This window comes from Sclerotinia sclerotiorum, genomic scaffold (genome assembly GCF_000146945.2).
Source record: "Sclerotinia sclerotiorum 1980 UF-70 scaffold_8 genomic scaffold, whole genome shotgun sequence".
In the NCBI taxonomy this organism is placed as follows: Eukaryota; Fungi; Ascomycota; class Leotiomycetes; order Helotiales; family Sclerotiniaceae; genus Sclerotinia; species Sclerotinia sclerotiorum.
Window position 1 is genome coordinate 1,470,397 of NW_001820828.1, and position 24,540 is coordinate 1,494,936.

The 24,540-nt window shown below is 38.2% G+C and overlaps 8 protein-coding genes across 8 annotated transcripts; 5 read left to right on the forward strand and 3 right to left on the reverse strand.

Moving 5' to 3' along the window:
• Nucleotides 1-1,684: 1,684 nt before the first annotated feature.
• SS1G_06863 (predicted protein) lies at nt 1,685-2,747 on the forward strand (the record flags this gene model as incomplete). The annotated part of the gene is made up of 4 exons (XM_001592572.1): nt 1,685-2,018; nt 2,065-2,083; nt 2,167-2,242; nt 2,574-2,747. 4 exons carry the CDS (start codon nt 1,685-1,687, stop codon nt 2,745-2,747), a joined length of 603 nt encoding a protein of 200 aa, XP_001592622.1.
• A 798-nt stretch (nt 2,748-3,545) lies between these two features.
• SS1G_06864 (hypothetical protein) lies at nt 3,546-4,730 on the reverse strand (the record flags this gene model as incomplete). The annotated part of the gene is made up of 3 exons (XM_001592573.1): nt 3,546-3,852; nt 3,917-4,259; nt 4,364-4,730. 3 exons carry the CDS (start codon nt 4,728-4,730, stop codon nt 3,546-3,548), a joined length of 1,017 nt encoding a protein of 338 aa, XP_001592623.1.
• A 758-nt stretch (nt 4,731-5,488) lies between these two features.
• Nucleotides 5,489-7,670, forward strand: SS1G_06865 (hypothetical protein; the record flags this gene model as incomplete). Its single annotated transcript, XM_001592574.1, has 9 exons — nt 5,489-5,515; nt 5,596-5,683; nt 5,749-6,047; nt 6,212-6,300; nt 6,346-6,574; nt 6,628-6,751; nt 6,883-7,292; nt 7,357-7,450; nt 7,534-7,670. The coding sequence occupies 9 exons, from the start codon at nt 5,489-5,491 to the stop codon at nt 7,668-7,670; spliced, it is 1,497 nt and encodes a 498-aa protein (XP_001592624.1).
• A 4,933-nt stretch (nt 7,671-12,603) lies between these two features.
• On the reverse strand, nt 12,604-13,920 carry SS1G_06866 (predicted protein; the record flags this gene model as incomplete). Its single annotated transcript, XM_001592575.1, has 6 exons — nt 12,604-12,626; nt 13,019-13,075; nt 13,329-13,382; nt 13,415-13,431; nt 13,493-13,694; nt 13,872-13,920. 6 exons carry the CDS (start codon nt 13,918-13,920, stop codon nt 12,604-12,606), a joined length of 402 nt encoding a protein of 133 aa, XP_001592625.1.
• A 1,299-nt stretch (nt 13,921-15,219) lies between these two features.
• On the forward strand, nt 15,220-15,716 carry SS1G_06867 (predicted protein; the record flags this gene model as incomplete). Its single annotated transcript, XM_001592576.1, has 3 exons — nt 15,220-15,272; nt 15,357-15,598; nt 15,700-15,716. The coding sequence occupies 3 exons, from the start codon at nt 15,220-15,222 to the stop codon at nt 15,714-15,716; spliced, it is 312 nt and encodes a 103-aa protein (XP_001592626.1).
• Nucleotides 15,717-16,610: 894 nt separating this feature from the next.
• Nucleotides 16,611-16,822, forward strand: SS1G_06868 (predicted protein; the record flags this gene model as incomplete). The annotated part of the gene is made up of 2 exons (XM_001592577.1): nt 16,611-16,716; nt 16,773-16,822. The coding sequence occupies 2 exons, from the start codon at nt 16,611-16,613 to the stop codon at nt 16,820-16,822; spliced, it is 156 nt and encodes a 51-aa protein (XP_001592627.1).
• Nucleotides 16,823-18,311: 1,489 nt separating this feature from the next.
• On the forward strand, nt 18,312-21,206 carry SS1G_06869 (hypothetical protein; the record flags this gene model as incomplete). Its single annotated transcript, XM_001592578.1, has 1 exon — nt 18,312-21,206. The coding sequence occupies one exon, from the start codon at nt 18,312-18,314 to the stop codon at nt 21,204-21,206; it is 2,895 nt and encodes a 964-aa protein (XP_001592628.1).
• Nucleotides 21,207-22,777: 1,571 nt separating this feature from the next.
• SS1G_06870 (predicted protein) lies at nt 22,778-23,060 on the reverse strand (the record flags this gene model as incomplete). The annotated part of the gene is made up of 2 exons (XM_001592579.1): nt 22,778-22,799; nt 22,864-23,060. 2 exons carry the CDS (start codon nt 23,058-23,060, stop codon nt 22,778-22,780), a joined length of 219 nt encoding a protein of 72 aa, XP_001592629.1.
• Between the last annotated feature and the right edge of the window lie 1,480 nt (nt 23,061-24,540).

The following is a 24,540-nucleotide window of genomic DNA, read 5'->3' on the forward strand; positions in this document are numbered from 1 at the left end:
TTAAGGATCCCATGCATCACGCGTATGTACAAAGTATGTAGCGTTGCGTAGATTAGGGAAAAAAGGTAATCCGGAAAGGAATTCCTGGGCCGGAATAGACAATAGACCAGCAGACAATAGATGGCAAGATCTATCGAATTTCGGAAGAAGGGGGGAGGGAAGAGGGAACAAAAAAAAAAGTTGGCTAAGTGCAACCGGTGGCTCGTATGATAAATAGAAAAACATAAACACAAAGACGAGGTCCCAACATCCAGTCATGAAGTTTATCTGGGTTCACGGTGATCATCCATACAAGCCGGTAAGGTGGGCTCGATGCTTTGGGATGCTCGGGAGATGTAGCTTCGGCATTCCGATTGGATCATTAGTCAGGATCCATCCATCGTAGGTTCTCACAATATATGGGGAATGATGAGGTGGGTTATTTTTAAATATTTCAATTTTGGATATCCTTTTCTTAGCCCTGGCACCGTGGATATAGACTTTTGTAAAATTATCATCTTGGATACCAAATCAAATCGAGGCGTCCGTGTTGCGGATGGTGTATGTGAGCTATCGAATAGGATTCACGATGAAGGAAGTCAAGCATCACAACAGCAAAAAGGCGTAGGATTCCTGTGAGTATCCCGTTCATATTTCGTACAGAAAGTAAGGTACGTGATTGATATTCATGGAGATGCACACTCTGATTGGTCAAATAAAATCGGAAATCGGGGGATCTGTGTAAAATCTTTTTGGATGTTGGGAAACGGGAATCGACAGGGATTTATTTTTTAATGTTGACCGCGAAGGCCGCGGGGGAATAATTTATCCCAAAGTCAATTCATCTGTGAGTGTTTTGATTGGTTGAATATTTAATGTTGAATGTTGAAATGTTGAAATGTTGAATGATGACGGATTAGTAAAGACTAAGTAAGTAATAATTAATTAGATGTGTCATTAGAAGTTGGAATAGAAGTTTTGTTCATTTGTCATGGATTCATTGATGGTAATAAGATCTTAGATCTTACCTATTCAATACAATATTCATGATGTGATGGATTGATTATACGAAAGAAGCTCTGATCCTAAATAGGTAGGTACTTCATTTCATGTCCAAGAGGTGATGTAACGAGTACCTCCGATATGATATAGACTGAAGAATACGACTTCTCATTTGCTTGTAACAAAGTCCTGATATAGACATTAAGAGTCTAGAGGCAGGTAGATCATGTACCCTACGTACACCTCATACGTTTGCATCAATCTTCAAGGTTACCTATCTATCTATCTATCTACTATCTATCAATCAATCAATCGATATACATATGCCAATCCTCAGTGAATCGAGTAAAGAAGTCCCAAATAAGCTCAACCATGTCTGCCTCAACCACAACGTCTATGCAGTGTAACCAAAATAAAGTATGTGTAACCATCAAACAAAACCGTTTTGCAGAGCCCTTTCCGCCTTACTTGCCTTGTTTGCCATCCACACCATCACTCCATCACTCCATCGATATCATCTGGTATCACATCATAACCGTGGCAAAAAAAATCCCCTACAGACATACAAAATATACAGAGAACAACTCGTACAACCACATCAGCAAAAATCTCAAACAATATTTTCCACGCGGCACCAGCGGTCCATGCTGAAACATTGCAATAAAACTGCGGCTGAAAATCAAGAACCTCTCCCTTCACCAAAATGCCAACATCAGCATCAACATCTAAATCCAATCCGCATTTCGAAATAAAAAATTCTCGAGAAATTTCAATTTTTCCTCAAACTCCCCAACGGATATCGCGCCTTGCTATTCCAATTCCAATTTCAACTCTAATACCAATTTCATACTCATCTTGGAAATCGCGCAGCGCGGATATGCGTAAAGGGCACTTAATCCAAAAATTAAGCCCAAGAAAACCAATAGCACAGCAAAGAATAAGGCGAAGCCAATGGACATTTATTGGCAATTTTTCAGGAACGTCACCCACAGCGCATCCATCCATCTCCAGACATTCAGGGTTCCACTTTCTAGTAGGTATGTAGGTATCTATTTATCTATCTATTATCTACTCTGTACGGAGGAAGGTTCCACCGCGCAAGGTAAGGGGAAGAAGGTTACCTTACCGACGCACGCTGTAAGAATAGACCCTTTTTCTTTTGTATTGTATGTACTATGTACGGAGTACGGATCAAGGTCTTAATATAATTCACGGTAAATTGATCCGGACCCAGGAAATCGTTTCCCTTTGGCTTGTTAAGGTTTGTGGGGGTGGTGGGTTTCCGCTTTTGCTTTTGCTTTATTGAGGGTTTTGCGTATTGGTGTTTAATATCTACTTTACTTTATTCCGCTATTAATTACTTCGTTCCGCTGTGTGTGTACTTGTTGTGAAGTACCTGTTTACCTGTATTTACATACTGTATACTGTATTATATGATTTACATATTCCATATCTACATATATATCTGTAACAAACGCAGGGGAGTATATAAATCAGCAAACAACAAACAAACAAATACAAGTAATCCACCCACCAAACAAAACACCCCTCTTTCCCCCTCCCAAAAAAACCAAGCAAACCTCGAAGAAAAGCACGAACCCAAAAACAGCAGGAAGCAAGGCAAAGCAAAGCAAAGCAAAGCAAAGCAAAGCAAGACAAGACAAGGCAAGTCCTTTCGGCAAGAAAGAAAGCCGCATGGACCATCGATGCATGATGCGGATTATGCAAGAAATGCAGGTAGCAGAAGTAAGAGGGCGTATGCATAAAAGCACGCTAGCTAGCTCGCCCGCAAGCAAGCAAGCCTTACAGGCATGCGAATGCGGGTGGATCCTCTTGATTCGATAGTTGCGCCGCGTCTTGCATGTGTTCTAGATGCTCCGTGTTGTCTGTGTATGCTATGTATGTGGCTTTTTCTTACGGGAGACGTTTTTCATGGGAAGGTGGGGGTTGGTTTACTAGGTAGGTCTTTTGGTTTGGATTCTAGATTTTTTTTTGGTGCTGGTGGGATGTGATGGATGGGCGGGAGGGGCAAATGAAATGAAATGAAATGGGCGTGCTTGGGAACGAGCGCTTGTTACGGTTGGTGATGCTGTGCTGTGTACATGGTTTTGTTTATTCCCGACTTGTGTGTTTTGGAAGTGGGAATTCGTGTTTGTAACTAACTGCTGGTATATGCGTTTCTGGATACGCTACTTGTCTATACAGTACTTGAAGTTTTGAATCAGAGATTCGTGTTTGTAACAGCTGGTGTTCGTTTGACATACCCATTACAAGTAGTTGCATATGTCTTCCAACGGTCATGTCGGTACTGGTTCGTTGTACTCATCTGGCGAATTCATATGAACCTATCATATATACGGAACTGCAGTTACAACAGATATTGTTTACAATTTACAGTCTGTCGACATATCTACCAATGAAAAGTCCTCAAAAGATCCCGAATCTAGCCACGAGGACTACCGCGAATTATACACCGATGTAGAGTAACCTATAACCACGTCTGGAAAAATCCCGACAAGCCAACCTCTCATTGCACAAACAAAATGTTCCGGAAAAAGCATGACCTACGTGGATGCCGTCGGAGCCACATCTCCTATTTGTGCTGTGGGCTTGTGTTGTACTTGTTCTTTAAAGAGTAATAATGGAGCTATCTTGTTTCGAAGTGAGGTTTGGAGCCACCATGGCCATGCGCGGATGGTACTCAGGATATTCATTTGGTTGGGTAGAACAATATGACCACTACTTCCTGATAACACTTGGTTGACGATAGCAGAAGTGACGGTTTCAGGTTCGAGGATTGATTCCTGAAAGGTGGGCTGGGCGATTAGATCTGCGATTAACGGGGTACGGACCCAGGATGGATTGACCACGCTGTTTCTTTTGTGAGTGCGGAATACTAGTGACAAGGTCCCTGGGAATGAATGTGCTGACTTACGTGGTTTTGATGTTTGGTGCGTTGTATCGATATTTTAATTCGGATGCGAGTCCTTCGTGGAAGGCGAGAGCACTGGCTTTCGCACACGCATAATCTACATTGGCTGCGTGAACCACATAACTTGCCATACTGGCGAGCGTTACCACATGACCGTGATTCTTCTTGATCATGGCCGGAAGGAATTCTCTCGCCATCAGGAAATGGGATATCGTGTTGACATCGAATGTTCTTCGAATTTGTTCTTCGGTGGCTTCTAAGATAGGTTGGAGATATCCAAGTCCAGCATTATTGATAATTACGGTAGGATCTCCTTGATCCTTTCGAATTTCTGAAGCTGCGGAGGCTATTTGTGATGATGATGTTATATCAACTTGGTAGTAAAATATATTTGATGCTTTAAGACTATCAGCCATCATCACCACATAATCTCGGAGAGAGAAGACTTACGAAATGGAGTCTTTGGAGGGTTCAAATCCATCACCACCACTTTAACTCCTTGAGATGAGAAATCTCTTGCCACTAATTCCCCCATTCCACTCGAACCACCCGTGATCAATACCAGCTCCTGACTCTTGATAAATTTCGCATTGCCCTTCCAATTATTCAATACCAGCTGAGATAACTTGTTATTGAGACGTTTTAAAATACCAAATACGAATAAAATCTTCAACGTTCGAACAGCAGCCGGAGAAGTAATATGTGGTTGAATATTGGTCGGGAGTATACCTCGTAGTTTGTGCGGGTAGTACAAGAGTGCCACCAGGAGCGCACCGGTGACCTTGGGATCAAAAGGAGCGGCGAGAATTGTCGACATCTTGGTGTTTGCTGTGATTTTCAATAGATTCTATAGTTTCTAGTTGATGAAGGAGCAGGGCAGATGAATCGATAGTCATAAGGGATCAAATTCTCTATATACAAAATACAAAATATAAATATCAATTACTGCACTCGGGTATACATACACATATTCTCCTATATGAAGTCAGGGAGTTCAGGCCCAAGCTTGATGATTTCAAGATACTCGAGTAATGAACGTGTGGAGCTGCCGAGGTCAAAATGAGAGGGTATAGGATGGGAAAACAGGGGTGATGGGAAGGTGGAGAATACACGTGAAATTACAATAGATATATATACTTTGTACGGAGTGTTTACATTCTTGTTGCACGTACGTATCTGCGGTAGAATAGATGTCCGGGTTAGGTTTGCAGTGATACAGGAGAGTATTCTCCATGTCACATCTTTAAGGTTGTAGACATCAATTTGTCTGACCATACTGGAAAATGAGGTTGTGTAGGTATGATAAGATGAAAGACCGAGCAAATAAGTCCCGTGCGTCAATGCCGAATCCTTATGTAAGCTTAATAGTTAGTATTTTCATCTCCAGCTACCCCGCCCATCACGAGGGACAACCCCGCCTTAGACTACCCGTTGATACCCTGATCTTGACCACATCACTTTATCTTCCAAAAGAACAATTATTAAATTTTGAGTGCAAGTTGTGTATCAAAATTCTAATCATCGTTTCATAGTTCATTTTTCACCTAACAAAATAAACATCCAACTTGAGTCATGATGAGTTCGACTAAACTTCCCTTCGATGTAAGATCTGATCCTACGATTTCAAACCACTACGAAAATACCCCTGATTCAACTCGAAACGCTAATCTACCCGCATTTAGCTTAAAAACACGTCCCTCTTCCACGATAAATCATACGTCAACGGAGAATGGATCGAAGCTAAATCCGGCAAACGTTTCGACATCAGAGGTACTTACTCCCACATCAACCAACATCTCATCCTCAAACCACAACAAATCCTAACAACCCACCAGATCCCGGAACCGGTCAAGTATGGGCCACAGCACCCGATAACGATGCATCGGATGTAGATGGCGCCGTGCAAGCGGCCCACACGGCTTTTCAATCTTTCAAGAAAGTGAATCCGAGAACGAGGGCCCAGTGGCTTTTGAAATGGGATTCTTTGATTAGGGAGAATAAGGAGGATTTGGCTAAGATTGTTACTTATGAGACTGGAAAACCTACCGCTGAGAGTTTGGGTGAGATAGATTATGCCTTGGGCTTTACGTGGTGGTTTGCTGGGGAGGCGGAGAGGGTTACGGGGTCGATTCAGGTATGTTTGTCTTTTACATGTGTCTGTTGTTCTTTCGCTGTATATCATATCACATGCTTTCACGAAGTTTTCTATATGTATATCACATCACATGTTTTCACGAAGTTTTCTATATCCTCGCCATCATTCCCGTGTTTGCAAATGCTGATGTACCTCGTGATTAGACACCCTCAGTATCAGGTAGGAGAGTATTCACCGTCAAGCAACCAGTTGGTGTGGCTGCTGCATTAGTACCATGGAATTTCCCCATTGCGTAAGTAACCTCAATCTCTCCGATTCTCTAGCTAACATTCATTAGAATGATTCTGCGAAAGGCTGGAGCTGCCCTTGCAGCCGGTTGCTCCATGGTAGTGAAACCATCGCCAGAAACACCTCTATCCGTGCTATCTTTAGCTATGCTTGCTGAGCAAGCAGGGTTCCCAAAAGGTGTATTTAGTGTTTTAACTACAAGTTTGGATAATACCCCTCCGTTGAGTGAGGCATTGTGTCGTCATCCGTTGGTTAAAAAAGTTACCTTTACTGGTTCGGTGAGATGATACGTCCTATTGATGAGTGTACCCTGGATACTAATAATTTTTAGACAAGAGTTGGTAAACTTGTGGCAAAACTGTGTTCTGATGGACTGAAGAAAGTTACCTTGGAACTTGGTGGCAACTGTCCTTTTATAGTATTTGATGATGCGGATCTAAATCAAGCTGCTGATGGTATGTTGAATATTTTTCTCTTTAACATACTTATTTATGATATCCCCTTCCACCTGGATGCTTGTAAATCCTAGTTCTTTATTTCTCATTAAAAATTTGTTTGACCGCCAGCAAAATGCTAACACAAATAGCACTCATGGGTCTTAAATGGCGTCACGCCGGTCAAGCTTGCATAACCGCCAATCGTGTATATGTACAATCCGGTATCTACGATGCCTTCGCCACACTCATCAAAGAAAAGACGTCCAAACTCAAGGTCGGCCACGGTGCCAAAGAAGGAACTACACTCGGACCCCTTACCACTTCTCGAGGTGTCGATAAAGTCACAGATCAAGTCGAAGATGCCAAGAAACATGGTGGGCAAGTGGTACTCGGAGGTGCAAAAGTCAAAGATACCACGGGGTATTTTTTTGAACCGACGATTATTTTGGGCGCGAAGAAGGAAATGTTAATTACGGAGGAGGAAACCTTTGGGCCGGTGTTGGCGTTGTATTCTTTTGAGACGGAAGAAGAAGCGGTTGAGGCGGCGAATAATACTAGTGTAGGTTTTGCATTTGTTCCCTATGAGACGTATTATATGAAATGTACTAACACAAATATAATAGATGGGTCTAGCATCCTATTTCTTCACCAAGAACATCGATCGTACTTGGCGACTTTTAGAAAATCTAGAAGCGGGTATGATTGGTATGAATACTGGTACGTAACTTTACCTTCTTTTTTCATTCATTCATTCTATCATGTAAAAGTCTATATATTAATACCAAAACCCCCCATCATAGGTAGTTCATCCGCAGCTGAATCACCATTCGGCGGAATCAAAGAATCAGGCTATGGAAAGGAATCCGGAAAAGATGTTGCGATTAATGAGTATCTTATTACAAAAACGGGAACGATGACGATTGATGGTCTTTATTAGATATAGTGAGCTCTTCAATTAAAGTTACTATATCTTATTAATTAATTCGTTTAGCTTTTTGTGCTGGGGGATAGAGGGAACGAGTGATGGGATGTGATGTGATGTGATATGAAGGTGTATGTATGTATACAGGATGATTTATAAGTGATGATTTATTTAATTATTTATTTTTAATGTTTTTTGATTTTTTGTGTTTTCATTGAGATAAGATTAAGATTTATATATAATTTTGAAAAAATAAGAAGTTGTGACCAAAAGGGTGTTTATAGACCAGCAATTGTATTTAACTTAGAATCTACAGGTGAAGAGCACCTGTAGATGGGGATAGCTACTCTATATATACACAAATGAATAGCCTAGCCGCAATGGCTAGGCAAAAAGAAGTCATATTTATTCCTCCAATGATCTTACTTTACCGATAACCATTGATACCTAGTACTTGTCCGGATCTGATCCTCAGGTCACCTAAATCGTATACTAATCTCGAGTAATCGTATCATGTGTGGACATGGTTAATGTACCTGAGGTTTCTTATATAATAAGGGTGGGAGGAAAGCAGGGATTTCCGTCACAGAAGTATTAAAATCTTTAATCATTCTTTTAATAAATTGAATAAATCAATTTATTTCAAAAAGAAATTTTTAGAAATATTTTAATATATAATTTAAAACTCAAAAAAGATTTATAATTTATTTTTTAATTTAATAATTTTTATTGAAAAGATTATTTATATATTTTATTGTTTTTAATTTGTAATCTTAGAATATAGATTTTTTATAAGTTATGAAAAATCTAAAATTTCAATTTTAAATATATTAATTAACAAAAGTTATAAAAATCTGAAATTTTAGATTTTATTAGATTACATTAATTTATTATAAAATTATTAATTAATTAATTAATAATATAATGAAATTGATAGTTTTTGATATAAAAAAATGATCGAGATTAAAGATTACTAAAAAAATAATATATTGTTAAAGTGAATGGTTCCTGCGTAGCACGTGCACAGGGCACTAGTCCTGTTAGGACTAGATTGAGAAGCTTTCTTACAGAGAGCTTCTGTTACGTGACGGTTGTTATCCCACTAGTGGCTCACGTGCACTAGCCCTGTATATAAAGACCTTCTTACTTAGAATCTTCTTAGTTCTTTATTTTTAGATTCTAAGTGATTGAATTGACTCCGTTTACGACTTTTCCGTCACAGCTTCGCACTTCCGTAGAACTTAGAAGAGAGATTAACCTACTAGACCAATATTACCTCAGTTCTGCCCTATCAGCTTCCCACTATTCCCTGTGTGAGGTCATTCCTTTTAACATATATCATATTTAATTTGTTTTGGATTTAGATTTGATATTAAAAAGTGTTATTTTTATTTTTAATTTTTTTTTATTTATTGAGTTAGGATTTGTTTTTATATATTGTTATAAGAATATGATATATGAATTAGATATAAAAGTTGAATAAATATAAGATTATTGATGATGAGAAGAGAGAATAGATATTTATAATTTAATTTCTAGTATAGAAAGTAATAGTATTATCGAGATAGGATTGCTGGTTTAAGATGATGATTATGAATTCTAGAGTCAAGAATCATGGTTATCTACCTAGTTATTTGTATAGATTTATATTCTTGGGTAGTATTTATTTTATTGATGTTTTGGGGATTTTAATATACTATCTATAAACTTATAAAGATATAATTTGAAGGATAAAAATATAGATATATAGATATGCGACTTTTTGTTTTGAGACTTTAAATATAGAGATAGGAAAGATTGAGGGGTCTAAGATTAACGTCTTAATTAATTCAAATATACTACTAGGTACTTTTATAAAATGGCTCCATTTTTAGATTTGGGGTAATCTGTGGAAGATAAGAATGATGTATGTATAATTTCTGGGATGAGCCCTGTAACCAATGAATATAGATGTGCAACAGAAGACTTCCGGAGTATGTGAGTGGATGTATTTGTTAGGTGCCGGATCATATACTATTTGTAACTAGAGAAACTAAAAATCACTCTATATTAGTTCCTTCTAGACTCGGAAGTTGAAGATCTTTTTTTTTTTGAAAGGCCGGTACTTTGGCACTATTGAGTATTGAGTACTGAGTAGTGAAGCTTATATCATTGGTCACCATATATATAGATGTAGAAATAATTTATATAATCTTTCTTCTTTATATCAAGTATTTAACAAAAGGATTCTAGCTGTAGATTATGTGAAGAGAATTAATTTATTATTATCGTATTAGTGATACTATATATATATCTCTATTAGAATCAAAATCAAATCACCATCTTACACCCTAACTATAAATCTAGGATTATAACAACTTGGTCGCTGAGAAAATCCAGATTAGGTTTGCGCCAAGACTTATAGTCTTACCTTTGAGTAGTGCTTTACTTTACTCGTACGCTTGCTGTGATAGTTAAGGTCCGTGACACGGATTGTAGATATGCAAAAGTAGTATTTTGAAGTGGTTGAGTGGAGAACTTTTGGAGTGAGTGGGTAAGTCCTGTTCTAGCTTCTGTGGATTAGAATGATGATATTAGGTAAGTTTTTTATATTTTGAGGTTTATGATTTAGCCTTCAACGATACGGTTTGTGAAATAATTGCACAGTAATGGTTGGTATTTGTGATAAGCTGAAATTGTAGTAAGGTCCTTGTTTGAGAGAATTTTGAAGATGGGAATAGTCTGCTATTCAGGGCTTGGATGTGAGTTGATAGCTAAAAAAAAAAGCTTTTTTCTCGGGGAAGGGGGGTTTTCGTTTTTTGCATATTTCCCTATCCTTATGTGATCAAGCATGTAGTCAGTTAGTTGAATGTGGATTGTAGTAATAGGATACTAACGGCCGCAACAATTGCCACAAAACGATGAGAACGTGATATATTATAATGAGCTTAGTTTTGCAATGTCGACGAGTGGACGTGTAGATAACTTTTCTACGGGCTTTGAATAGACTGCGCATAAAGAATTCGCAACTTGCGGATATCTATGGATAATTCGCTTTGCGGATTACCCATTAGAATTATAACCCACCATATATAGATTACCTATTCTAATTTTAAATACTCTATAAATCATTTATTCGGATTTTCTATTAACCCACCCCACAAACGAAGCATCTATAGATTATCCATCAGAGAGATAATCCACTCTGCGGAGCCCCATTGCGCAGCTTAGCTCTGAATGAACAATACTGAGATATAAATCACAACTACTGGGGCTAAAATAGTTTCTTCATTCTATACTTTCATCCGGGAAACATAAACTTTACAAAAACTCCGAATGATACCGACACTGGAAGACTTGCAAGAATAAATTTTGTGACATTGAAATTGAGATTCGCAACGTGACCAGAATGATCTCGAGCTGAGGGCGCTTACTTGGGAGATTTTTCAGGAAGCAGGTCGAGCCCAAAGCAGTTACCAATCAACGAAGCTAAGATTAAAAACGACATATTACTCTTTTTAATTTAGCTTCACAGTGAAAGTATTATGAAGTGGGTATCCTAATACTTGTCGGGACGAGGTCTGAGCATGGATTTGTAGATATGCAACATAATTTTACGGCTTCTGAGTAATAGGGTAAAGGAACGAATAGTTTTGAGATACTAATGATAACTCTGGGAACAAAGGAGGCGTTCTTATTCTAAATTTCCTATTGGGGATGCATAGGCTTCAAAGTAGTCGATGAGGTTCTAAGACTTGCAAGGATGGGTCTTAAAATGGCGAGGTGCAGATGTGCAACATTATCAATATAAATTTGAGTCGAACATGTCTGAGTCGAGTAATTCAGGAACGTGTCATGACTTTTAACATGCCAAGTCTAGTTATTGGAGTGAAAGAAAATGGCGCGATGCGCTTTCCTGTTTGATATCGATGTATACATATCGCAAAGTAGCTACTTCCATGCTAACCAGGATGTAACCCATGCATTGAGTTGATAGATATGCAATAAAACAATGTGACGGACTTCAAACGGAGGATTCTTAAGCTCGTACATAAGATCTTACACGAATAACATTGTCGCTTATCTGAAATTAGTGTTGGGGGTAGGAAACCATGGCAAACTAAAAGGTCGTCAGTATTTATACTAATTTTAAATCTCTAGCTACCGACTAGGGAAATGGAGAGTGGTATGGCCTGTATTAAAAGAAATCTAAAACCACAGTAGTAATAAGAATTTCCTCTGAAGGGATTTCAAGCTCTGTAAGTACCGAAGTATAAATGCCGAAGCGGCTCCGCTCTAACCACACGTCAAAAATCACAGTATACTACTCACATATTTCCCTCTCATATGATAATTATGACGTACACCATTGAATCATAACCGCCAATACTCAACCTCAATATAATGCAAAGCCTCTGAGTGGAAATATCTGAAATCTATTTACGTGATCATATTTGGCCTCAATCGTAAGTATCGGAGGTAAACCGATGCTTTTATTCTAGACTTTAAATCTATATGATATACTGATCAAGCAATTGCTTAAGATACAAAGTTACCAGGATGAATCCTGTATATAAAAGAAGTAGATATGCAACAAATAGAGAATTACTTGTTTCTGAAGCTCTGAATGGAAGATCGACACGGTGATTAAAGTAGGCAGGCATTAGCACAGGCAGGAGATAATAAACCTAAACATGCACTTTGTCAGGATGAGCTTTGTAATATCCTGTCATAGACGTGCAACATAATTCGATGTATTTTTGGCACGTCTTTTGGTTGGATAGAACACCTTTGGAAAGTGTTCAAATGGTTAACTAAAGCGAGCTAAAGAGGCTAAAAGAATGAAGTTATTAATATAAACTCTCCACAGATCGACAAAAATAAATTTCTCAAGCGCCGAAACCAGGAAAATTTCCCAGCTCTAGGCTTCAGTTTGGAATTGTAGACCGCGGAGTACTAATTCTTTCGTTCATCTATTCTGCATACGAATATCTATAAGATGTATAAGTGCAGAATCTTTACTTTACTTGGAGGGTTCGGTGCTATATGTGAAAATAATAAGATATGTTATCTCTTATCACAGGCCAAGTAAGAAAAAGGAAGGAGCACCGCTGAACTAGCAAAAGCGAAGCTATTCCCAAACCGTCCCTAAGCCTATAAAATTCTGCAAAGCCTTGAAACTCATCCAGCCCCGATTTTTAAAGCTAGCTGCCTCCAATCCGTATAACCACCAGCCTCAAACCATACAAACTCAATGTATTCTAGTCTCACCAGGCCTTCGATTCGTCGGAAAAACCATCGACCTCCTCGGGAACCAGTGTATTATTATAGCCTCACCAGGCCTGAACGTGCCTTAATCAAGGACTTAAAGCTACGAAACGTACCGGAGCGAATCATACGGCCACAGAATCGAAGTTGAGCGCCCTGTAGGGACGGCAGACCTGAGAAAGGGAGTGTCGAATTGTAAGAGTGAGTTGTGATACTGGCAGGCCTAATATGAGTAGTGTAACGTGAAATATTCGAATGTCTTGAAACCAGGAAACCCCCCCCCCCCCCCCCCCCCCGCAACCCACCCGCCCAAAAAAATCTAATCCATGCGTAGATCACCATAAAGGTGTTATTATTGTAGGTGTGAAGAGGTTTATTTTATTATTGGTGCTGCGATTCCTGATTATATAGAACCGCTCATCGTACTTGCCGTATTAGGCCTAACACCGCACTGAACATTCCATCTGGACTTGTCATCAACTATGGAAGGAGTAGTAGTATATCACTCATACACTTGTTGGGATACAGCCTGTAAATTGAATGTTTAGATATGCAACGTAAACATTCTAAGAGCGTTGAGTGGAAGGTACTGGTCATAGATGCTAGAGCTAAGTGAATATTCTGGTCTAAGAGAATCTTCGAGATTCGTGAACTTCATGATAGTAGAGCAAAGAGTACTACTTTGAGACTTGTAAGGATGAGGCCTGAAATTTAGAGCTGTCATATTTGCAACATTGATTTTTCGAGGCCGTTGAGTGATGGGTGATTCCCGACTAGTGATAATAACTGGAGCTAGAAGAAATGTTTCTTGGTTCAAAGTTCAAACTAACCGCCGGACTTCGAAATAGTGAGATAAAGAGAGCTATTTATAAACTTTCCAGGTTAAGGGCTACAATTTAGTACAGTGAGATGTGCAACATTACCCTTGAAGAATTCTCAGTGGTAGAGGAAATTGAGATTATTCCACACTAGGGAAGCGAACAAAGAACGGCTTCAGGCTAGATTTTTCCCGAGTCATAATTAACTGGGGAGTATACTATTCACTCGAACATGGACGCACATGTCAGGATGAACCCAGAAGAATGAATCTCTAGATATGCAACGAAACTCCTTCAGAGACTTTAAGTGAATGACGATGAGAATAGTTGTTTAGAGATTCGTTAGTTTACGGAAGATCGGGTAACGGATGTAGAGAGATTCAATGGAAGGGAGATTATACATCTGTTATGGTCTGTTGTATAAGCAATCTGAAATAAATTGGTATTGATGGAATTTGTCTCTTTCAAAGTTTTGTGTTATGTATAGAAGACAATTTAAAACCGCAAACCAAACAGCCGGCACTAAAGAACTCTACTCCAACAAAAAGAATGACTTATTCATGGGATACTTATCAGCATTTCTAGATTCCAAAAAGCCACACGCTTGTCAGGATGAGCCTTGCAATAAGGCTTTACAGACGTGCAACATATTTATACATTTCGCTTTGAATGGGTCTGGGTGAAAGATGGTAAGATAAAGGACGCTATTTGTGGTTTCTGGAGCTAGGAAAATCGTTTGTTCTTCTAGTCATTATTTCAGGAATATTGATAGCATTTGTAAGGATCACACCTGTAAATTGAATCTCTAGATGTGCAACATGACCTTTCTGAAGATTTTAGGGCCAGACTGGGAAAGTGGTTTAGTTAGTACTTATTAGTACAGAGCGCTGATAAATTTACGCTTGACAAGTATTGGTGATATTGAACAAGGGACCGTGATGTAATCCGATTTTGGCTTGCGGGAGGGATTTCTCTGGGTTCCCAAAGCCGGATTGAATGGCATGGTAAACTTCATGTGGATTAACGAGGCTAGAAGTCCTTCATTTTCGAATTTACCCTTAAATTCGTATTCTTGATAGATGATAGCATGGGGGGAACATGGATTTCCCAAACAATCCAGCCCTGATTTTTTTAAGCGCAATTAAAAGCGACATGCTAAATTTTGTGAAAGGATTTTATTAAAAAAACTATCATTGATTATTTATAATACTCGACTAACCAGTCAATGAAATTAAAAACAAAGGATAAAGTCCGTTTTGGGTATGAATAACCAAATCTCAAGTCGAATTCTTTGAACGTTGTAGAAAGACATATGGGTCTTTGACAATTGGCACTAGTCAGTTGATTCATATATAAGCATTATCGAACTTTTATTCTTGATGATAGTCATCAACTTCACCAGATAAAACCAGAAGAACAACGTAGTCCACCATTATTTCTCGAGAATTCCCACAAAAATTACCTGCCTGAAACAAAGTTTCCTGTATTCATACCTCAACATGGCATCCACTCAATACATGGGTCAGAAAAACCCAGAAACTTATCTCAGCAGGTTAGTTTGAATACCCAAACAGAGCACCTCATTCTATATATCAAATCTGCGCAACGAACTAACTCGGCAAAGTCCCTCGAACAGTACCCCTGCAGACGTCCGAAAATATTTGACCGCTCTTCTCGTTCAGAACCACGGAATAAGTATTGAAGAAGCTAAGGAGGTCGCTGCTTGTTGGATTTATGGCCGGGGGTCAGAATTTTATCAGTATGATCTGGAAACATTTAAAAATTTGTTTGGAAATGAAATAGGAATGCTGTTTTATTTGTATTCAAGGGGCATTACACCAGGTGGAAAGTTGTATGGTATTTGGAGATTTCTGGGAGGTGAGTTCTCTTTTCTCTTTTTCCTCTCGCTGTATGTGGAAGGAGGGGTTTGATGATTGTAGTGATGAAACAAATGCTAATACCGTGTCTCGGGATAAAAGCATGCTGTGTTCAATGATTTCTTGTCACGGAAGATGTGAGAGAATTGCTGATTGGTAACGTGATGAGGTCACTATTGAATTGGATAAATGGGGCACAGAAGGACGTGTGGGGAATGCCATAGATTCAAATTCTCGAAATATCTCCGGCCTGCTTTCAGTACGATTCAGATCTAGTTTTCAAGAGATGCTTCGATCAGGTCAAGAAGGGGTAAACGCACAGTGTAGGAGAGATTGTGGTGAGCTACCTCTAGATGACAGGAAGAACCTAGGGTATCACACGACTGGCTCCGGTGCAGGGAAATTTTTTGGGTCCTCAGAAAGACATTTTGAGATGGGATAAGTCATTTTGAAAGATAATTGAAAAAATTCCGAACACTCAGGATAGCTGATGCGCACATACATGTTCAGGCGTCTAGTTCTGGTGCCTGCGGATCGGAGCAGGTTACCCAAGTATAGACTTCTCAAAGACTTTTTGTACGTCACTGACTTTGTATAAAAGTCCGGAGATATGTTACGAGAGAGTTTGGTGGTTTTTAGCATAGCAGGAAACAAGAACAGTGCTTTAGTATCATTCCATTAACGTGGATATAAAATTGCATATCTAATTAAAAGCCTTCTGACTTCTGAGTAGAGGCTCCGCCAGTCCCCGATTTTTTTCCCAGGCTGACACGGGAGTACTGATGGATGTTGATGTTGCATGCTTGTGTTCTTTCAAGATATGAAATTTTCTCCTATTCCTAGGCGATGTTCTTGTCTTCCCAGTTTTATGTTTTACATCGGATTGTACCGGTGTTTTGCCTGTCATCAAACTAGTCGATGTTCTCTATTCAAATAACCTGGAGTGTGATCATGTTAGCCTCTATCTTCACCTTGCCTGTCATTCGAGTCAGACCCTTCTCGTAGATGCAAACATGTCTTTGGATTCGTTGCTACTTCTTCGTAGCTTAATTGGTGTCTTTAGATCCAATTTTGTCTTGCCAGCATTGCCGTTTGCCGCTAAAGGGTTTCCAACAACTGGTAAGTTTCATTCCTTCCAACTTCTAATGTTCTCACTAACTTTCTTTTGTGAATAGACTTTTCAATCTCTGTTCCGTATAATTTCCTTCTAGCACTGTTAGCTTGATGATCATGGATCTCTAATGACTGGTAAGTTTTATTCCTGTCACTTATAGCATTTACTAACTTTTGCTTACAATTCATCTGTTTACTTTTTCAAACTCGCATCACAACAACAGCAACAAATGGGATTTCTAGTCTTGTCTTTGGGAATTCTAGAGTTTGGCTTTTGCGTGGTTGTTTTTGATCTTCTTGATTAGAATTTAATATTTTTATTTCATGCAACCCTTCTACTCCTCCTTGATGACTTGTGATTGATTGCTTTTTATTGTGCTTCCTGTATGCACCCTTCAATGCAGCTTCCACGATGCAATTAGCGCGAAAACCTCGACCCTTAATTCTTATTGGTAGGATGGTTTAAGAATCAAGGAAGATCTCAAAGGTTGTGTCCCGTGTATATTCTCAGCATCAAAGGTGTTAGCACATCTATTGAGAGTAAGTTCATAGCTACTAATGCGGGCATATGTTCATCGCACACGCATTCAACCGCAATTGGAAGATCCTTTTCACATAAGTCTACAGTAATCATGATACATGTCTCTATACCTAGTATGCAGATACAAATATTACCTACAGACCATCTTTCCTTGTGGTATTATTGAAATGAAGTTCTGGTTATGCACGTGTTTTGCTTGGTGTAGTAACGTACACCCAATTTCATAATATGTTTCTAAAATGAACCTTCGAATATTTTCATATAATTATTTCAATCAAGAAAATCAAAATTCAATTTATGATAATCTCATTAAATTATATTCGATTTGAATAAAAGTTATATCAAATGATAATGTTACGAGGTTTGCCGTCTGGATCACGTGGAAGTGCTCTAGGCTCTCGAAGTAGGTTTATAACGAGGCGTCAAGCAGGGACTTAAAGTAATGACAATAATGATATGCAATTCGTAACTAATAGTAGAGTATACTAAATGATTGATCTTGAGCACGAAGCTATATACAAAGGAAATCCATCTTGATTATATAGACCTTCATGCCTATCGTTCCTTCGGTCCCTTCGATCCCTTCGATCCCTTCGGTAAAGGGATCGAAGGGATCACATGACTTCGTACGTGGTCATATGATACGAGGCCAGAAGTCGTCGTAACAGATAATTAATAAGTTAATTTATATTTTGAATTAATTTCAGTCAATTTCAATTCATTATTATAAAGAATTAAATTTGAAAACACAAAAATTCAAAAACGTTTTCATTAAGTATAAAAAATCACGTTTTTTTGAGACACGTGTTATGGAACTGAGTGTAACAATATGAATACCTAGGGATGTAACGTTATGCACGTGACAAAGAATGGTTCGCATTGCTGCCTACGAGGAGCTGCACCTGCTTCGTAATCTTCTCTGCCTTTTTTGTTGAATTATAAATATGAGCCCAAGATCCCCCAATGTTTTTCGGTATTTCAATTACTTTCAATCATAATCATTCCTTCCCACCTTTTTTGCTTCCATACCTCTCCCCTTTCCCAACTTCCTACCTTCATCATGCCAGGAGGAGTTTTCTCCGAAACACTTCAATCAATCACTACCACGAAGCTTAAGGAGCTTTCTAAAAAGCGCAATCATTTCGAGAACCAAAAAGAAGCTTTATCCTTCAAATTAAGCAATGAACTTGATCAGCGAAAGAAACTTCAATTGTTGCTCCATGGTGTGAAGCAAAGCTTTGCAGTTACTACATCAATTACGAACAAAAGTGCAAGCGACAATGTCACCAAATTGTCTTCCATTGAGCTTCTCGTCAAAAACCTGGAAAAGTTCCTTGCCCAAGCTGAATATGACCCATCAATCTCTGACAGAACCCTCAAGCAGTGGGAACAAAATCTCATGCAGCACTTGAATATCCAATCATCAAAACATCAATATGCGACTTTATATGGTGAATTGGTTACTGAATGGCTTTCTGCAGAGCAGCAGCAGCAAGCTGATAATATCTTTAACAGTTCCTCAGAAACTGATGAAGACTTCCAGAAAATCAAGAAGGAGACCGTTGCGAGGACTGAGGGACGAGCAAATTGGGAAAAACTGGTCTTTGAGCCATTTGAAACCGATCAGATTGCGATAAGATCATACTTGAGTAGTTTGTTTGGAATGGATGAGAAGAACGAACAAGCCAAGAAAGCATTGAATGCTTTGCGCAAACAAGTCGCGGCATTTGGAAATGATTTATCTTCTCCAGGGCAATTTAACCCCGCAGTTTTGCATTGGACGATTAATGGACTCATCTCTTCTGGTCTATTGTCTGACGAAAAGCGTGCAGCATTGAAAGACTTCTTGGCAAGCCCGGTCATTCTTACAGAAGTAGCAGACGTCCTCAACATGCGCCTTGTATCAATCGATACCTGGGAGTGGAATACTGACCTCGCTGTTGAGCAAAGACGACATTTGAACGGCACGCACCATATGTTTATCGACGAAGATCTCCTCGAAGCATTATTCCTTCAATACATTGGTGTCAAATGGTCAATTTTCTTCAAGAAAGCCTTTACAGATTTCTCCAATTTTGATGGAGCATGGTTGAAATTGAACAAGCCTATTCCTTTTATCGACCAGACGAGAAGAGATTATTATATTGGAAATCAATCTGGCTATCCGGGAAGTGTTCAGGGAAAAAGGGAAAAATTGTACAAATCTATCTATTTCATGTCTCAGCTTCCAGACTCGGAATTGGATGACCAAGCTGATGCGGATGGAGCCGAAGAAGCTGAGCATCAGAACATCGAAAAGAACCATAGCCTTAGACAACCCGCACAGAAAATGCCAATGCAGCTACAGACGATCCTCAATAGCTACAACCCGGCTTGCAGCAACTCAGATACAGCACAGCAATATTCACAGAAGACGAGAGATTTGGCGCCAAGTAATCGAAATGCTCCAAGTGTCGAAGTCGATACCCTTTTTAATGATGATTCTGCGAATTCCGACAAACCGCCAAAAACTCGTATGGAGATCAAACAATTCTTACTACATCTGCTCTCTACTGAGATTATCATCAATACAAGCCTTCACGGAGAATTTACTTGTGCTCGTTCCGAATTCGAATCATTTAGTCCATCATTACCGCATTCTACAATTTTTTGTGTTTTCGAGTTTTTTGGACTTTCAGAAAAATGGTTGAGGTTCTTCCAAAAATTTCTTGAAGCTCCACTTAAATTTACGGATGATGATATATCTGCAGAGGCTCGCATCCGAAAGCGTGGAGTTCCCGCAGCTCATGCTTTATCTGCTGTTTTTGGAGAAACAATTCTTTTCTGCCTCGACTACACTGTCAATCAGAGCACAGATGGAGCTCAGCTCTATAGGATGCATGACGACTTTTGGATTTGGTCGCCTTCCCAACAGACTGTCGTCGAAGGGTGGAGATCAATTCTTAAGTTCTCCGAAATCATGGGAGTTACCCTTAACAAAGGTAAAACAGGCTCGGTACGCATCGCGTCCAGCGAGACCAATAAACCTATTGACCCCTCTCTTCCTACTGGTGATATCCGCTGGGGTTTTCTCAAACTGGATCCTACCACTGGACATTTTACCATTGATCAATCCATGGTAGATGAACACGTCTTAGAACTTCAATCCCAACTTGGGGACAAAAAGAGTGTTTTTTCCTGGATTCAAGCATGGAACACTTATGCTGGTCGTTTCTTTACCTCCAATTTTGGAAAACCATCGAATTCATTCGGGCGTGCACATGTTGATGCCATGCTCTCTAGTTTTAAACATATTCAAAACCTCATATTCGCAAATACAAATGTGGTTTCATATCTCAAAGATACATTGAAGGCGAGATTTGGAATTGATGATGTCCCTGACGGATACCTTTATTTCCCAACTAGCCTTGGCGGTCTTGAGTTGCACAACCCTTTTATCGGACTCCTACAATTACGCAACGGGGTGTACGAAGAACCAGGGAAATTAATGAGCGACTTGTTCGAGGCCGAACATGATTCGTACAGAAATGCCAAAAAAGCGTTTGAAAACAAATCTCCTCAGGTCAGAATATTAATGGCTCAGCGGTACCAGAAAAATTTAGACAACCTCGACCCGGAAAATTTCATGCCTTTTGACGAATTCATCAGCTACAGAGAAGAAGTAAGCGTCAGTGGGAAAGTATCTCTACTCGAGGTCTATGAGAACCTGCTTAAACAACCGGGCAAAGAAACGGCAGGTTGGGATGAATGGGATATGGTGTTGGCAAAAGCAATCGAGGGTGGTTTTGCCTCAGCATTTGAGGGTATGGATGTGGGATATTGGAAATGGGTTATTAAGCTTTATGGAGAAGAAATGAGAGAGAAATTTGGAGGCTTGGCTGTGGTGGATAAGGGGTCGTTGCCTACTGGAATGGTTAATTTGGTGAGAAGTGGAAAGGTGAAATGGCAGGGTTAGGACCCAACTCCTTTCTCAAAGAATGAATTGGGAATGATTTTGGAGGGGCATGTTTCTAATTATTTTCAGAATAATTTTGTTTCTTCTTTAGACTTTGGGGAACAGTGTTGACATGTCACTCGGGAGACTAACCCTTGGAAGAAGAATATATTTCTACTATGCCTGTCCAGCCACTGGTCATGTTTTCGAATCACTACATTTTTCTTCAAATCTGAGTTCCAACTAATGGATTATCAAAAAAGATTTCATGACACTTTATACATCCTTTGGCTCTCTCTTATTTTCATCACCTTGATCACTTCCTCCTCCAAAATCTCCTCCAAAATCCCCCTATATACTAAACATACCAAACACATAAAACCTGCCCAACACCCCCCAATATGAAATACCGAAAGACGTTTATAGTTACAAAAAAAAAAGATTTATATTCTCATCTCCTTTACTTCATCAATAGTCTATCACTTTACTTTCCAACTATTTTTGTTTCTTTTTACTCCTTTAACCCCGAGCTTTTCTCTATTATATTTCTTCTCTCTCTCATCTATATCAGAACCCTACGAACTAATAGAACTTAGAAGCTTATATAATAGTCCCCCTCCCGACATCCTAATTAATCCTGTACTGAATGAGAATGAAAACTTAATGGATATTAATATTAATATAGATAAAGATAAATATGCTTATACATTTATGTGTTTTAGAGTTAGTTTGTTGTGTTTACTGATGAGATGGTGTTCGAGAAGATGGTTGATCTATTAATACTTTTATTTAATTATAATTTCTTCTCTTGTTTTTATTTTTTATTTTGGTTAATTATAGATTTATATATTTGTATTTGGATAGATATTTGTACTTTGATAAGTGTTTGTTGGGGAAGTAGAGGGGGTGGGAGAGGGATAGGAGAGAAAGGATAAGAGGAGCTCGAGAAGTATTTGTGTGGACGGAATAGAGGAGAAGGAATCAAGTAATTGAAGAAACTTTGGATATTTGATTAATATTTATTACTTCACACTTCTCGCTAAGTTGATGGAGGAAGGAAAGGAAGTGACTCCAAAAGTTAAAGGGATAGTTAGTTATTGCTTATTTTTTATGCTGCAATCCCAATTCCCAAGGTGAAGGAAGGTAGGTTTTAGAGTGGAGATTAGAGATTCAAAGTTTGCATTTTTGGTGATACTTGGAGATTGATGAGGAGGTTGAAAGTCATGAGGAAGGGGATTTTGTTTGAGAAGCCCAGTGTGAATGGTGGAGAAGTATAGCAATATCACCACCATTACTCCCGCCGCGGAGCAGTATTCTAAAGACAAATATTTGCTTGTTTTGCACACCTCATTTTCAAAGTGGTTTCCTTTTCTAGCTACGCTAGAATTGACAAACGAAACTCTGATCAAGTGATTGTTAAATTCTCAGGAACGATTAATCTTTACCTGTTTGATTTTTCCTCGAAATAATCCACGAATAAATCGCTGTATTCATGACTTTTATTATGAAAAGCTAAGTGTATATGGGTGGAGCATATATATGTGATTTCACAGCAAGTATTTCTTCTAGTCGTCAAACATCTAGTGGTTGTACTAGTGCGAAAACCAAGTTAGACTATATAACCCAGAGTCTAACGGAAATCAAACAGTAAAGATACTTTATCCAGATGATTACAAACCGTATGGTGAAACTTTCGAGTTTAGAGTGCTTATGAAAGATTGAGATTAGATGTGCGCATTGAGATTGAATATTTAAGGGAAGAATTGTTCCATTGTGGTCATCATTAGTTGCGGGATCATCGATTGTCGATGCTTGTGGATAATTGCTGTCACTATTTAGATCTATTTGCCGTGATAATCCTTCTTGTCTATACATTTTCTTACCGAAACGGTGATGTGACACGAATTTAATATGATATTTAGATTCATCATGTTCTAGGACCTTATCACCGGAACGACTTGGGAGCTAATTTTATAAACTCCTTCAAGCAAAATAACTTCACATCTTGCCTTTTCCTATTTAGTGCCTCTGCTAATATGTTTACAATCATTGAAGTTTTCAATTCTTTCAAGGGATAGACTTTTTTAAATTAGTGAGTTTAGTCCTTTATTTTCAGCTTGTACTTCTTTCTCGCATATTCTCGCTTGGAGTGATATGGGAATCCATCATTCGCCCAACACCAGAGCCACCAACAGATTTCTCATACGACTCCCTTATTCTTCTTACTTTCCTTGTAAAGAATTCAAATCAAAAGATATAAAAGCTACCCAAGCCTATAAGTTTTTCATATTAGCCGTAATAAACTATTTTAAAGGAGAAAGAAATAATCTCTACTCAAGATCACGAATTATCTTATCTATGCATTTCTAGATGGAGATGTTAAATCTAGGTTATTCATGTCGTATGATATGGAATATATCAAAGTCACTTCAATGAAATTGTGTGAGATGATGATGATATTTACCTTCTATTGTCATTGGCAATGTGTATTCACTTTCTCTAGTAGATTGACAATGGGTACTAGTTGAAGCCATGATGAAAAGTTATGGATATAGAAGTTGTGTTTTTGAGGCATTTGATCATGATAGGGTTAATAAGATCGAGATTATTCATACAACTGTAGCCATATATCTTTTAAGTATGCTAAAGTGTTAATCTTGTAGCAAATCAGTCTTTTTATATCAAGAAGTTCTTTCTTTTTCCTCTTTTTTTTTTTTCTTTTCCAACCGTATTTGCCAGATTAACCCATTATATCAACCATCACCTTCACGGCATCCATTGTCACCTATCTCATCATATCTTGCCTTCAATTTTATTTCTTAGCTTTTTCTTCTGTGTCTTATGCCTGGTTTATAAAGACCATCCACTTTTCAAAGTATATAAAGCACTCAATATTCTCTCTGATATTGACATTATATCCATAACTTTAAAGTTAAAAAGTATACAACTTATATATACCCATCTTACTTAATAATTAAACTTATATCTAATACTAGTAGAGAAAGATAAGACCGGATGAGATAATAATTGAGAGGGATATCTATTATTATAAGAGTTGCTGAGTTGGTTAATTAATAAAGGTATATATTTTAATAATAATAAAGATTTATTTAATATTACTTCAATACGAAACTAAGAATGATAATAAATATTTAAATATTAAAAATCTTGATAATAATAAAAGTTAAGATAATCTTTTCTTTTAAAATAAAAACAAATTATTTTTTTCTTATTTTATTTAATTTTTAATTTTTAATCTTTCATAACGGTTTCTTATTTTAAATAAGAAAATAAAACATAAAAATTATATCTCAGATATCTTTACTACAATAACATAAAAAAAGTAAATAATAAA